Source organism: Agelaius phoeniceus, chromosome 3 (genome assembly GCF_051311805.1).
Source record: "Agelaius phoeniceus isolate bAgePho1 chromosome 3, bAgePho1.hap1, whole genome shotgun sequence".
Lineage (NCBI taxonomy): Eukaryota > Metazoa > Chordata > Aves > Passeriformes > Icteridae > Agelaius > Agelaius phoeniceus.
The window spans coordinates 74,218,577-74,231,706 of NC_135267.1; the positions used below are offsets into that span (position 1 = coordinate 74,218,577).

Here is a 13,130-nt window from a genome sequence, read left to right on the forward strand (position 1 = left end):
AATAAAGAGAGTTTCAATTACGTACTATAAACATGAGTTTGGACTGGGGAACTGCAACCAAAACTGTAAATACAAGAGTCTGTGGAAAACATTCTGAAACAGGCTTAGGTCTTTCCAGCCCAAGGCAGCTCAGGAAGCTCTGGGGGCATGTGCCATAGCTCAGGGACCTGCAGGAGCTACCCCAGTCTCTCAGCACTGTCACACTGCCACATATCCAGGCAGAGCTTAATACGATTCACCTCCCAACTTGCCCTGACGTTTCCTGTGTCAGGTTTTGAGCCAAAATCTTAAAAGGGAAGCCTTGATGGCTATTTGAAAGCTGACAGCAATGGAGTCACCCCACCATCAGATGCAGAGCTTTTACAGCCCATTGTTCCAGACCTTTTATCGAGCATAAAGGAATTGTTTATACATAATACTTCAAGTGGCTTTCCTAGTCCCTAACCTGAACCCTGCTCAGCCCCTCTAAAGATGGCCCTTAAATTAAAAATTTAATTTAAGGACTTCAGGAATTGTGCATCTAACTATTTGATGCTTCAAGAAACCCAAACAAACTAACCCACAGGAAAAAAAAAATATGCATTTAAGAATTTTTGAAATGCAGACTATCCAATTTACAAGAACCAGCTCAAAATCATTCAAATGCAAGTCTTCATTAAAAAAACCCCAAACAAACATAGAATCAGTGCTACTATCAATGGTGTTTTGCATTCTGTCCAGATTTTGGTTATGGTACCCATGTCACAGTGCCCTAAATTTCCTGTCTGTAGTCTGGTAAACAGTATGAATTAAAGAGATTTAGCTAGTCCTGGGCACTTGGAGTAGAGTTTTCAAATATTTACTTTTTTTCCTTCCCTTGTCCCTTTCCAGATTCACAGGATTGCATCTCTAATTTCTTCCAGCTCTCAACCAATATTAAAGCCTTTATCCGTTAAAAATCCTACCTTTCATCACCAATTCCAAACTCCCTAAAATTTACTGCACAAGTATTTTTGATGCCATGTGAACCCTAATCAAAAACTTCCCCTAGATTAAACCAAACCAAACAAACCTTTCCAACACTGTCCTTTCCTTGTCCATGCAAAAAGGTTTTGTCACACAATTTCCTGATCTCACTCACAGCTCAATGCTGGAGATAACTGCTGACATGAATGAAAAAGTATTGTGCTACCGTGCAAGGGCAGAAATTCCTCAGATGAATTTCTAATGTCAGGGGTAAGAGAAGGGAAAAAGAACACTACAAAATCTGTTTTACAACTTCCTTCCTTCCTTCCTTCCTTCCTTCCTTCCTTCCTTCCTTCCTTCCTTCCTTCCTTCCTTCCTTCCTTCCTTCCTTCCTTCCTTCCTTCCTTCCTTCCTTCCTTCCTTCCTTCCTTCCTTCCTTCCTTCCTTCCTTCCTTCCTTCCTTCCTTCCTTCCTTCCTTCCTTCCTTCCTTCCTTCCTTCCTTCCTTCCTTCCTTCCTTCCTTCCTTCCTTCCTTCCTTCCTTCCTTCCTTCCTTCCTTCCTTTCTCATGGACCTGCAGCACAAACTCTGAATAAAGGTGAGGGACTGCAGAACCAACACATGGAGTATGAGAGACTGTGTTACACATGACTTGCCATGCTTATCTATTCAAAAACCAATGACATTAAAAATAAAATTTAAAATGCCTACACTAGAGGGGACAAAAGCCTTAAACTGTACGTTCCAATAGCTGAATAATCTCACATCTTGATTATAAATCATTGTCTATGATAACATTATTTCATTAACAAAACCCTTCAATCAAATAACCCAAAATCACTTTCAGAAACATTCTGATGTTTTAACATTCAGTTTTAAGATTTAGTGTGTGGATTACTCTGCTTTATTTAATTTATTCAGCTCACTCAGACTCCTAAATTTTAGCCTGGTTTCTTAAGGAGGCAAACCTAATGCAATTAGGACATCTGTCTTGTAATTAATTCATGGATGTACTGCTCTGCTTCAGCTAAATCTGCCAAAGGAGAAGTGATTTCAAACGGATTTCAAAAGTCCTAATCATTTTGTGAAACTGAAGAGTCAGCTGACAGAGGGATCCTATTAGGGCACCAATTGAAAGAAAGGCAGGAAAGTCAACTTACCTGTTGTATCCAAACAGGCTGAATGGCAAATCAATACACAAACAGCTGTAGAAAAGCTAGAGATGAGAGAAAAGGTAGATGGGATTTGGGAAGAGCAAGAAACAATAGGGAACCTGCTTAGGAACACCATATACTGCAGGAGGGAGTTGTCAAGGACATGAGAAGAAGTTAAGATGGTATAAAGAAACATGGAGATAGAATAACTTTGCTGGTGAGGAGCACTGCTCTTTATGAGTTCCACAACTCATAGAAAAACATATCAAAATGTGTCTTGATTCTAAATACCAGTGAGAAAGTATTTTTGACATCAGCCATTGATGCACAGTAAAAAGGGAAGCTGATAGGAAGTCTACAGTTTCATTCTTTACATGTCTGTGAATGTAGGTACAGGACATAGCCCCACATCAGCTGAGTGCTTTTCATTACTATAGCCCATTAGTAACAAACATATATCACTGTTCACATAGATAGCCAAATAAATATAGCTGAAAGCAAAGTCCTGCAAATTGATGGCCCATTAACATACCAAGAACAAAGTGGAGATATGATTTCTAAATGTCAACCCTCTGCATGGAAATGTCTTGGGGAAAGAAACCCCAACTGTTTTCCCCACAATGCATATAAAGAATATCACCAATTAAATTTTTAAAAAAAGCAGTTCCTTTGCTTAAATAGATTCTGAATGATCTGTGAAAGCACTGCCTAGGCAGCCTAAGGAAACTTCAACTATGTGCAAACCATGAGAGAGTTGGAAAATGATGTTACGTGTGTTCCTCTACACCTGCAACAACCCCAACTCTACTGAGTGGTCACTGGTGATAACTGGCAAAAATTCTGCTAAGGGACTGGTTTTGACAGTGTCATAGCAAGGATCAGTCTGGCCTGCTAATGTTAGAACTGGGAGTGATGCCAGGACTTCGAGGAGCTGGCCACGGGCTCAGGCTACATTACATAACCTCCTAATTGGCAATGGACATGCAGGTGCAGGTATTTTCATGGACTGTGCTAGTGCCAAAACCTGCTGGCTTTGTTCTGAACCCTTTCCACACATAAGAAAGCTTGGCTGGCCTATCAGGGTGTATTATTTACTGTTATTTTCCCCTCCTACTTGAATTTTTCCAGAAGTACTTTTTCTCAGAAAGATGCTAGTGTTGACAATTTCTATCACCATATGCAATATTTCACATACTGATCAGAATGGCTCAGTCAATTATAAGTACACTTTTGAAATACACAGACAACAAATCCCATGTTGTCAGAATCATCATCAGCCCCCCTATTTATTTCTGTAGCATCAAAAATAAGGCTGTGATTCTCCAACATTTCCATGAGTAAAGGTACGTGCACCACACACCAAACTATACCAAAGGCAATGTTATATAAGCAATTGTTTCAGCAGCTCTGCTATCTTTTACAGGCAGGCACTGATTTGCTCATTCCCACTCCCTGCCATTCCCTCAGGGTGTTTCAGCACAGCTGCTTGTGGCTCCACAGAGCCAGATAGGGAAACAGAGCAGGTTAGTTACCTGATTACAAAAAAGGCAGGGAAGAGAGACAGAGGCTATTTTCAGTTTCTCAAACTAGGCCACCACACAGCTGCACAAACAGCTGCAGCAGCACAACTGAGACAATGTGCAAAGATTGAAATGAGTGGCTGTGCAAGAAAATTATTTGAAGTGGCACTGATAGCAAAAGCAACACATCCCACTATGACTTCAGGCAAAGTGGCATGGTATGGGCCAATGGCTTCAGAGGATATGACATTCTGCTCCTATGGATTTGTGGGTCTCTTAAGCACCCTTAAAAATCTAGACATTCAGAACTAACAGTCTCGTGTTTCAGAGTAGGGCAAACGGTTTACATTAGCTTTAACCTGTTCTGACTAAGACTGTAACCACTACTTTTACTAAATTTTGTCTGCTTTGCCAATTAACGGTAAGTAATCTGCAAACTGCAAAGAGGTCAGTTTCCACCATATTTTAATTGATGATATTAAGGAGTAAAAAAGAGGATCACTAACACATGCATGATCACAGCAAACTGGAGCAAACATTGTGTAGAGTTAGTCGAGTTAGCTTCAAATGTGCTACATCAGCAGCTGTAAAATGGTGGCAGACTCCACATGGACTAATTTAATTCGTTGTCTTGTTCCAGCAAACTCTTTTATAATGCTAACCCAATGTCATTCTACATTATACTACAACCTACGGACAGTGTAGACTACTTCTTCCCATCCTATCCCTTATCAAATTACAAAAACCAATCAGCTTGATCTCATCTGAGGGAAACTGGCAAAGGATTCTACTTACTTTGTAAAGAACAAAGCTTTGTAGGTCTAGCAGTGAATCCATAAAACCTAACGCTTACACATACCTATGCATTCCAATACAGACTGTGACTAATGATTTATGCTCTTGACTTAGAAGCAACTATACACTGGAATAAAAAAACAGCTCATGAACTACTAGGAAGTGACATGGTTAAAGCAGTTAGAGGTAGACACATGCATTGAAAATGCAGATTTAATAGAGGCACCCATGCAGACACAATCTACCTACCTTTCTGGAAGGGTTAAGGACTGATTTTCTAAACTATGACTTAGTTTAGAAAATTATCACTAGAATTGGAAGCCTGAACTGAGAATAAATAACCCATGCTATCTGTCGTTTTATTCTAAAATCACTTCCTTAAAAGAAGACAACTCTCACATTAAAATTTCATTTTCAATATGACTAAATAAACATTTCTGTATTTCAATTCTAATCTTCTCTGAGTACTAAACCCACTGTAACACAAATGCTAACCTGCCTACTACCCTGCCATCTTGCAGCAACAACTGTTAATTAGGAATTTTGGCCTGGGTGTTTCTGAAAACATCAATGAATATCCTGCTGTTTAGATGAATAACTAAAACCCAACCAAGTTATAATTATATACAAAATTTGGAAGCAGTACACCAAAAAATGAAAAATGACAGATGTGCATGATTACTGCTGGGATTTTTGTTATTCTCTCCAAATTGCTATGTAAACTCTGATTCAGTTTTTCCTATTATGGCACAACTTCAACCTCTGGCTGCTGAGTGAAATCATGTACTTAATTACCTTTTTGTGCCTTTCTAAGCAAATAGTTTGAATATTAGGTTTGATGGCGGTGCACTTTGATCAATAAAATGTAAAGCGATTACCACGGAGAAATCAACACATTCAAAAGAGTAAAGTTCAGTACACTTTTAATTTTCAACTCACTGGCTGAAAGACAATGTAAAGATAACACTTAACTAATGGAAGTCTTAAGAACATGAAATTGGTCCAAGGATGTGAATAAAGAACTCTCTGTCTTCAAGGAGATGAATGCAAGCACAGATATAAGGACCTGCTACCGAATCTGTTTATACCACTGGATAAGGAAATCGTATTTTCTAGCACTTGGATGAAAGAACTAATAATAGCTGGCATGACTACTTGCATTTGTATTATTACAGTAACTGTATTTGACTGCTCTGAAAATTGCAGATTTAAAATCAACAGAAGGTAAAACTTTAACAGTGCATTATTGTTCTGTAAAAGTGTATTACAACTCACTAATTCATCCAGAGCCACACTTACCCAAGAACATTTGGTTTCATATACCTTCAAACTTTCAAAAATCTCGTAAAGACCATTGCTTTGCTCAATTTTTTAATCATTAACAACTTTCACAACTTCCCATTTAGCAAGGAAAAAAGCTCCAATTTTTAAAAATCACTTTAAAAGCACTGAAATGGAGCAGCATGTAGAAAAAGCCCCACAATTTCACATTTTCTCTTACTTCCATAAGAATTACGTTTGAGCTGTTTGGAGTTTTTATCCTAAATGCATTTTCTATCCTAAATGCTGATAAAGCAACTGAAGCAATGAATTCAGTATTTCTTATTTCAAAATTGAAAGTACAATGGTGTAAGTGGTTTAATCCTTACCTTTTCCAGATTCCAGCAAGATAGAATAAATATGCTGACGAGCAGGGCGGTAGATAAGTGCCTGTCCAGGAATCTCTGTATCATAGTCATCTTCCAAGGAGTTGCTGCACTCAATCTCTCCATGACTCAGGATATTGAAGATCGAATAATTTTCAGATTGGATATGCTGTTCTTTAGCTAACTGTTAGTTCAAAGAAGGAAGAAGGCATTATCTCCAAAATTAAGAATAATCAAAAAGTAACAACATGTATTCACTGTTTGAGGAAATAGATATTTCTCTATCAGTAGAAATGGAGGGAATAGCCAGGGAGGGAACAAGTGCTTTTTCAAATAACACCAATATAGTTTATTTTCATCTTTTTGTGGAGAGGAATCCCCAGGAAAACTGTCATTACCTTCCTTAGCCCCTCCTTTAATTAAAAAAATTTAAAAGCTTGAACAACAGTTTTCTAGAAAGTAATTATTCTTAAAATTAATTCTGAGTTCTAGCATAGCTGCCCTCCTTTGGTCACCTGAAAATGTATCTTCTTTCTTTAAACAGGGAGTGAAGGCACGACAAAATGCAAACTTTCAATTTTATCACAAGATGAACTATATAAGACAGCAGTATTTCTTTACTGACCTGACTTGGTGTAGTTTACATTCTGGTAAAATTAGAATACTTAATTTCACCTACTTTTACTTTGCAATAGCTCTCCACTGTGAAAAGAAATGCCATCTACTCTAGTGAGGAAAACCAGGTCTGTAGGCATGTTGCTGAAAAGCAGAATTAACAGCATCACCCAGGCTGCACATTAACCATGCACTGGATGCAAACACATCTGGCTACAGCAGCTGGCTACAGGCAGCCTCAGTACCAGCAGGGTCTGCTGGTCTGGAAGAGCCTAGGTGAGAAAGCAACAAAGATGCTCTCAGCATCATTCTGTGCTCATCAGCACAGAATTCCAACCAGTAACACTGGCAATCTGGATTGGTCAAGTGCACAGACAGACAGACTTTCTACTGCACAATCCCAGACCAAAACTTGGGGTGTTTAAACAGCTGAGCAGAGTGAGTATTTCCATGGGGTGCCACTAACAAATTCTCCAGGACCTGTGCCATATGGTGAGCAGGCACTGATGTTTCTCTGCTCTGCATTCCCTGCATGTGTTGGGCCAGTTGTACTATTTGGGTTGTGCCATCCAGCTGAAGCTACCACAGATTCTTTCACTAGGAGTTACTGGACCACTGCCCAGAAACAAATTCACCGTTTCTGCAGAATTCCAGTATCTGCAAACCCGGGAACTCAGCAGGTGAAAGCTGCAGTCATTCACTGGGTAATTAGTGATCAAAACTAATTCTACTAAAATGTCATACTTTCTGTGTACAGTGCCAATCAACAGAGCACTTACACAATAAATTAAAGGTTTCCCTGCCAGAAATACTTCAATATTCCTAATATGTGTAAACAATGTAATCCCATCAAGTATACTTTTGTATAAAATTAAAACAGAGCATCAAGTATTTCTAAGCATGATTTTAATGAAGCACTGAACTATTGCACAGAAACCAGCCACAGATGAGACCATCAACAACACTAGCTTATTGCAATTTTCCAGTAAGCTACACATCCTTATGTACTGAAAAAACTACAAGCTGATTTCAAAAGTACTGCTGTATTCAATGTCTGTATCTTGAAAAATATTTCTGATTCATACCTACAATCAGCTAGAAAGTTATGCTCTTCTGAGAGAAACAGCAACAGGAGTCTATGCCCTCATGGTGGGAATTGAGCTTTGTGTGCCATTTACATGAAGCTCAGACAATGTGCAAGGTAAGCAGGGCTACATAAGGGTTTCAAAATATGAAGCAAAGCACACACATTACATATTCAAATATTTGAACACTTGTAACAAAAACAAAAGAGAAGTTAACATGTCTAACATTTTGACTGTAATTTCCTTGGCCCAGGGACTGGCTTCATGCATGATTCTTGCAGCAACAGGGAAGTGTTCTTCAATGGAGTGTCTAAACATTATTATTTTATTAGAGCAGCAGCTCAGCATGATGCTTCAGAACTTCAACCCTTCAAATTAAAGACCAAGCCAAGAAATAATGACCATTTGTCATAAAGACCACATGGTACATTCTCTTAAGGAATAAGGATATTGCCACTTTTGTCCTGGCCATAATCCAACCTAGATAATTGCATTCTGGCTGTTTATTCCTTGCACTTCAAGCAGAAAGAGATTTTTCAACACCTTATTATGATGTAGGGCTGCTGATTTTTTAAAAAATCTTCTACTTAACTACAACAGTCAAAAGTGATATGTACTGTAGCTATGTGTGGTGAATATAAAACCCCAAATATATCTACAGTTTAGCTGAAATGAGCACTACATAGGTTACAATGCAGTTATAAAATGTTTTATAGTCTTTTTAGAAAGCAAAATGTAAATTACATTGTTACTTTAGAGTAACATGAGGAAACAAAAATAGTTTTAAAGAAAATGCTCAAGATAAGCAAGAGAAAGAAAAAAAAAACTTCTGTGTTTGAAGTCTACAAGGACCTAATAAAATAGGGAGTAACAGATGGCTAATACAGGCTCTAAAATACACTTCCTTGTATAGATTTTTAAAAAAAATCTCAATATGTTATCTTAATTGCCACGAATTGACAGAATTGTACTCTAGACTTACTTCTGTACCATAAACTCTGATGCAAGGTAGCACATTTTCTATTAGCCAGGTACACCACCCTAAGCTAATATATCCAATTTCCCAGAGTGACTCAATCTGCCATACCATATCACACCAGTGCATCCCTGTCCATATGGGATGCCGTAACTAAAACTTGCTACTGCACCCCTGACCTTTGGGAATTAATAAACCCATTAAAGTGCTTTTGGGTCATTCAGGGACAATGAAAACAAGGATAATTTAAGCTGAAGCAAAAATGACAAAATACAGACTTATTGCATTTGACACTGTCCTGTACAACATCCTTGTCCCTGAACTGGAGAAGCATGGATTTCACAGATGGACCTCTTGGTGGATGAGGAACTGGTTGGATGGTCACACTGAAAGAGTTGTGGTCAATGGCTCGATGTGCAAGGGGAGGCCAGTGACAAGTGGTGTCCTCAGGGGTCAGTACTGGGACCAGCACAGTTTAACATCTTTGCCAGGAACACAGACAGTGGGATCGAGTGCTCCTTTGGCAAGGTGACACCAGGCTGTGTGTACCATCCACATGCAGCAGGGAAAGGATCCATCCAGAGGAATCTGGACAGGTGGGTCTGTGCAAACCTCACCAATTTCAACGGGGCTGAGTACAAGATTCCACACTTGGGTTGGAGCAATCCTGACCACAAATTCGGGCTGGATGGAGAATGGATTGAGAGCAGCTCTAAAAAGGGCTTTAGGGTGTTGCTGAGTAAGCAGCTTGAGCTGTGAGTTTGACCAGCAACGTGTGCTCACAGCCCAGAGAGCCAGCTGAACCCTGGGCTGCATCCAAGGCAGCATGACCAGCAGGGCAAGGAAGGGGATTCTCCCTGTCTACTCTGCTCTGGTGACACCCTACCTGGAGTGCTGTGCCCAGCTCTGACATCCCCAGCACAGGAAGGACTTTGACCTGTTGGAGTGAGTCCAGAGGGCTGCAAAGATGATCAGAGGGCTGGAACATGCCTGCTATGAGGACAGGCTGAGAACTGGAGTTGTGTAACTGGAGAAGAGAAGGCTTTGGAGACACCTTAGAGCAGCCTTCGAATACCTAAACGGGGCTACAAAAGAGCTGGAGAGGGACTTTTCACAAGGGTCTGTAGCGACAGGATGAGGGGAAATGGATTTAAACCAACAGAGAGTAGGTTTAGATTAGATATTAAGAAGAAGTCGTTTGCTGTGAAGGTGGTGAGGCACTGGTTTAGGCTGACAAGAGAGGAGTTGGATCATCCCTGGAAGTACTCAAGGCCAGGTTGGATGGAGCTCTGAGTAACCTGATCTAGTGGAAGCCTCTCTGCTCAGAGCAGGGGTTTGGAACTAGGTTGTCTTTAGTCCCAACCCCAACCATTCTATGACTCTGACATGATTCTGTAGGAATTTCCATGCCTCCACCACAAGCAATTTCAACTTCTGCATTCTTAGCACAGCTACCTTTGATACCTCCACTGCAAGGCACAGCCAAGCAGATCACTGACCAGCTTATGGCTGACCTGTGGGTTCTCAAAGTAAAAACCAAGTCAATACACAAATCATATAAACATGGGAAGTCATATAATACATGGGAAGTACATGTCTGTGTCCAGCTGCTGGGCTAGACAGGAGCTGCTCCCCATTACGTGACCTACCTGATATTTCAAAAAGAGAGAAACTACTTTTTATTAAATGTGCTGCATCTGTGCTCATATTAATGCATGCAATAATTGTAACTGGGGCTCTACTTAACAGACAAAAGATTCTTGCACAAGCAAATTTAAATCAGTAAGATTGATCACTAACGTCCACTAACTAGTCATGGCAATGAAGTGATGATTCAGGTTTAAAAAACAAGTTACCTGAAAGATTTCTTTATCTTGACAGAGAGCTGATTGTTGTTGAAGGGATAACATTTGACAATTTGTTTCATTGGGAGGAACCCATGGAGACTGCTGCCCAGGCAAAAGGTAGGAGCTCACTCCTCTGCAGAGCAATGTCTTGTCTGATCCCAGAGGTAGAATCTCTTCCAAGTGTTTCAGGCTGCTGTACGAGCATGGCATTTTTGAGATGTAATTTGCTACAGACAGCAGTATGTTTGTTCTGTTGTAGCCGCGGTTCCTGTGGGGACTGCTGGTTAAACATTTGTTCCAAAATCCCTCCAACATGCTTTCTGGAACAATATCATTGCCAAGCAAGCATGCAAAGAGAGGAAGGTGTGTCAAACTAATACCCAGCACACGGCAAAGAACTTCTCGAGAGTACCTAACAGTGACCAGTCTGTCCAAACGGAGGTTCTCAATGGAAAAGTAGGGACATGTGTCATAGATGAGGTAGTCACTATCTTGCCCCAGAATTCCCATACAGTTGTGCTGCAAACCATATGCAGCCACCTCAAAGTCTGCCTCTTGCAACGTGCAGACTGTTTTTTGACCGAGTGATTTCAGGGCATAACGCGTAAAAGTAGGCAGAGCTGAAGGAAGAACAAACATTTCTCTCCCTGGCTGTTTCCTGTGAGTCTTGATAAACTGAAACAATCTGGCTATTTCCTCAGTATTCTTCATCCTCCGTTTGATCCACTCATCTCTCTTTTTCTCTTCTACCACTCCGTCAAAGTAAAACACCAACTTGATACCAGCTGCCATAAAAGCATTGATAAAATCCTCTAAAATGGCAAGGTACTCCCGCCACTGGCCACCACACACCCAGGATTCTGGTGTGTACCAGCGTCTAACACAACTCATGGCATCTACCACGATAACAGGTGGGCAGTCGGGATGATCAATGCGATGCTTCTCTGCCATTTCTCTCAGATCTACCGTTTGGCACGCATGAGGGCAAACTCTTACCACAAATCCCTGCAAGCCTCTAACACCCATGGCTGATCTCCAAAACTCACAGCAGTCTGAAAGAAGAGAAATAAAAACAATGTTCTAAGATGCAATACTGGAAAACAATGAAATTCTACAATAATATTTTTAAAAGCTGCTTGGAAACAGAACTGTTATTTTTTTGCATTTGCTGATAGTTAACAGCTTTTAACAATTTGAAACAGTTTCGTTTCCCTCTGCAAACTGAACATAAGTACTCATTCATTTTCCCTTCCACTTCTGGCTTTTGTATCAGTGAAAAATATAAATATCAAAAGATTCTGGTAAGTATGACCAAACAAAATTCACTCATTCATTCACACTGAATGAGTAAGGCCGGAAGGAACCACGAGTCCAACCTGCCTGTTCCAGCAGGGCCATCCTAGAGCACACAGCACAGGATTGCGTTTGGACGGTTCTTGAGTATCCCCAGTGAGGGAGATTTCAGGTTAATAGCGTATAGAGAAGAACACAATACAAGAAAAACGAGGACAGATTTTGGTTTTTTATTAAGAAATATACATGCTTATGGTACTCAAAAGGAAAAGGAAAGTGAGTTTACAAAGTACAGTGAATAGACAGCTTTTAAAAGCATTCCCGAAACCTATCAGTTAAAGACAGAGTTCTGAATGCCACCCTTTTTAATCACAGTCTGGCTCGGAAAGGACCTCGCAGGGTGCGGGGGCCGCTGCGTGCAGCCCCGGCAGGACCGACCCCCCGCCCCGGAGTCCGTGCGGCTCCCGGGCCGCGCTGCCCGCGCTGCCCGCGCACCCCGGGACCGGGACCCCGGGACCCCAGCGCCCCGCCCCGCTCGGCCCGGCCCGGCCCAGTCCCGGGGAGCCCCGGGGGCCCCGGCCCCACCGCCCGGCACTGACCCGAGCGCCGCTTCCGCTTCCCGCGGGGCGGGCGGGGCCGCGCCTGCGCACGGCGGCGGAGCGGGGCGTGCCCGTGTGGGGCCGGGCCGTGCCTGTGGAGGGGCCGGGCCGTGCTGGTGAGGGGCCGGGCCGTGCCTGTGGAGGGGCCGGGCCGTGCCCGGTGAGGGGCCGGGCCGTGCCTGTGGAGGGGCCGGGCCGTGCCTGTGGAGGGGCCAAGTCGTGCCTGTGAGGGGTCGGGCCGTGCTTCTGGAGGGGCCGGGCCGTGCCGGTGAGGGGCCGGGCCGCTGGCAAACGCGGCTGTCCCCGCCCGCGGGCTGCGGTCCCTGGGCTTTGTATGGCCACAATGGGGCCGGAGGGGCCATTGTGCCCCCGAACAAACCCGGTCGGCACGGAGGGACGGGGCGGGGGACATGAAAGCGTCGCGCACCGAAATCGCTTCAAACCCCCCCGAGTCGCACTCGGGAGATTTATGTCCCCCCGGGCAGCGCGACCTTTGGCGGGGGGCGGGTTCGCTTTTCATTGGGACGATTGCCAGCGGAGGGGAACCCCCGTTGTCCCCCGGGCCGCACGTTATCCCGGGATAACGCCCTAGGTGCGGGCCGGGAGCGAGACCCGCTCGCAGCCCGCCGGCAACAGGTGGGGACCTGAATAACTTC

General features: G+C 42.6%; 1 protein-coding gene across 1 annotated transcript in view; it reads right to left on the reverse strand.

Annotated features, from left to right (window-relative positions):
* FAM120B (family with sequence similarity 120 member B) overlaps positions 1-12,514 on the reverse strand; it is a 48,237-nt gene extending 35,723 nt beyond the window's left edge. The window contains exons 1-3 of the mRNA XM_054630067.2: positions 12,475-12,514; positions 10,592-11,634; positions 6,063-6,243 (exon numbers count right to left, since the gene is read on the reverse strand). Of these exons, the coding sequence (XP_054486042.2) occupies positions 6,063-6,243; positions 10,592-11,608 (1,198 nt within the window). The 5' untranslated portion in view covers positions 11,609-11,634; positions 12,475-12,514. The remainder of the gene's footprint in view (positions 1-6,062; positions 6,244-10,591; positions 11,635-12,474) is intronic.
* Between the last annotated feature and the right edge of the window lie 616 nt (positions 12,515-13,130).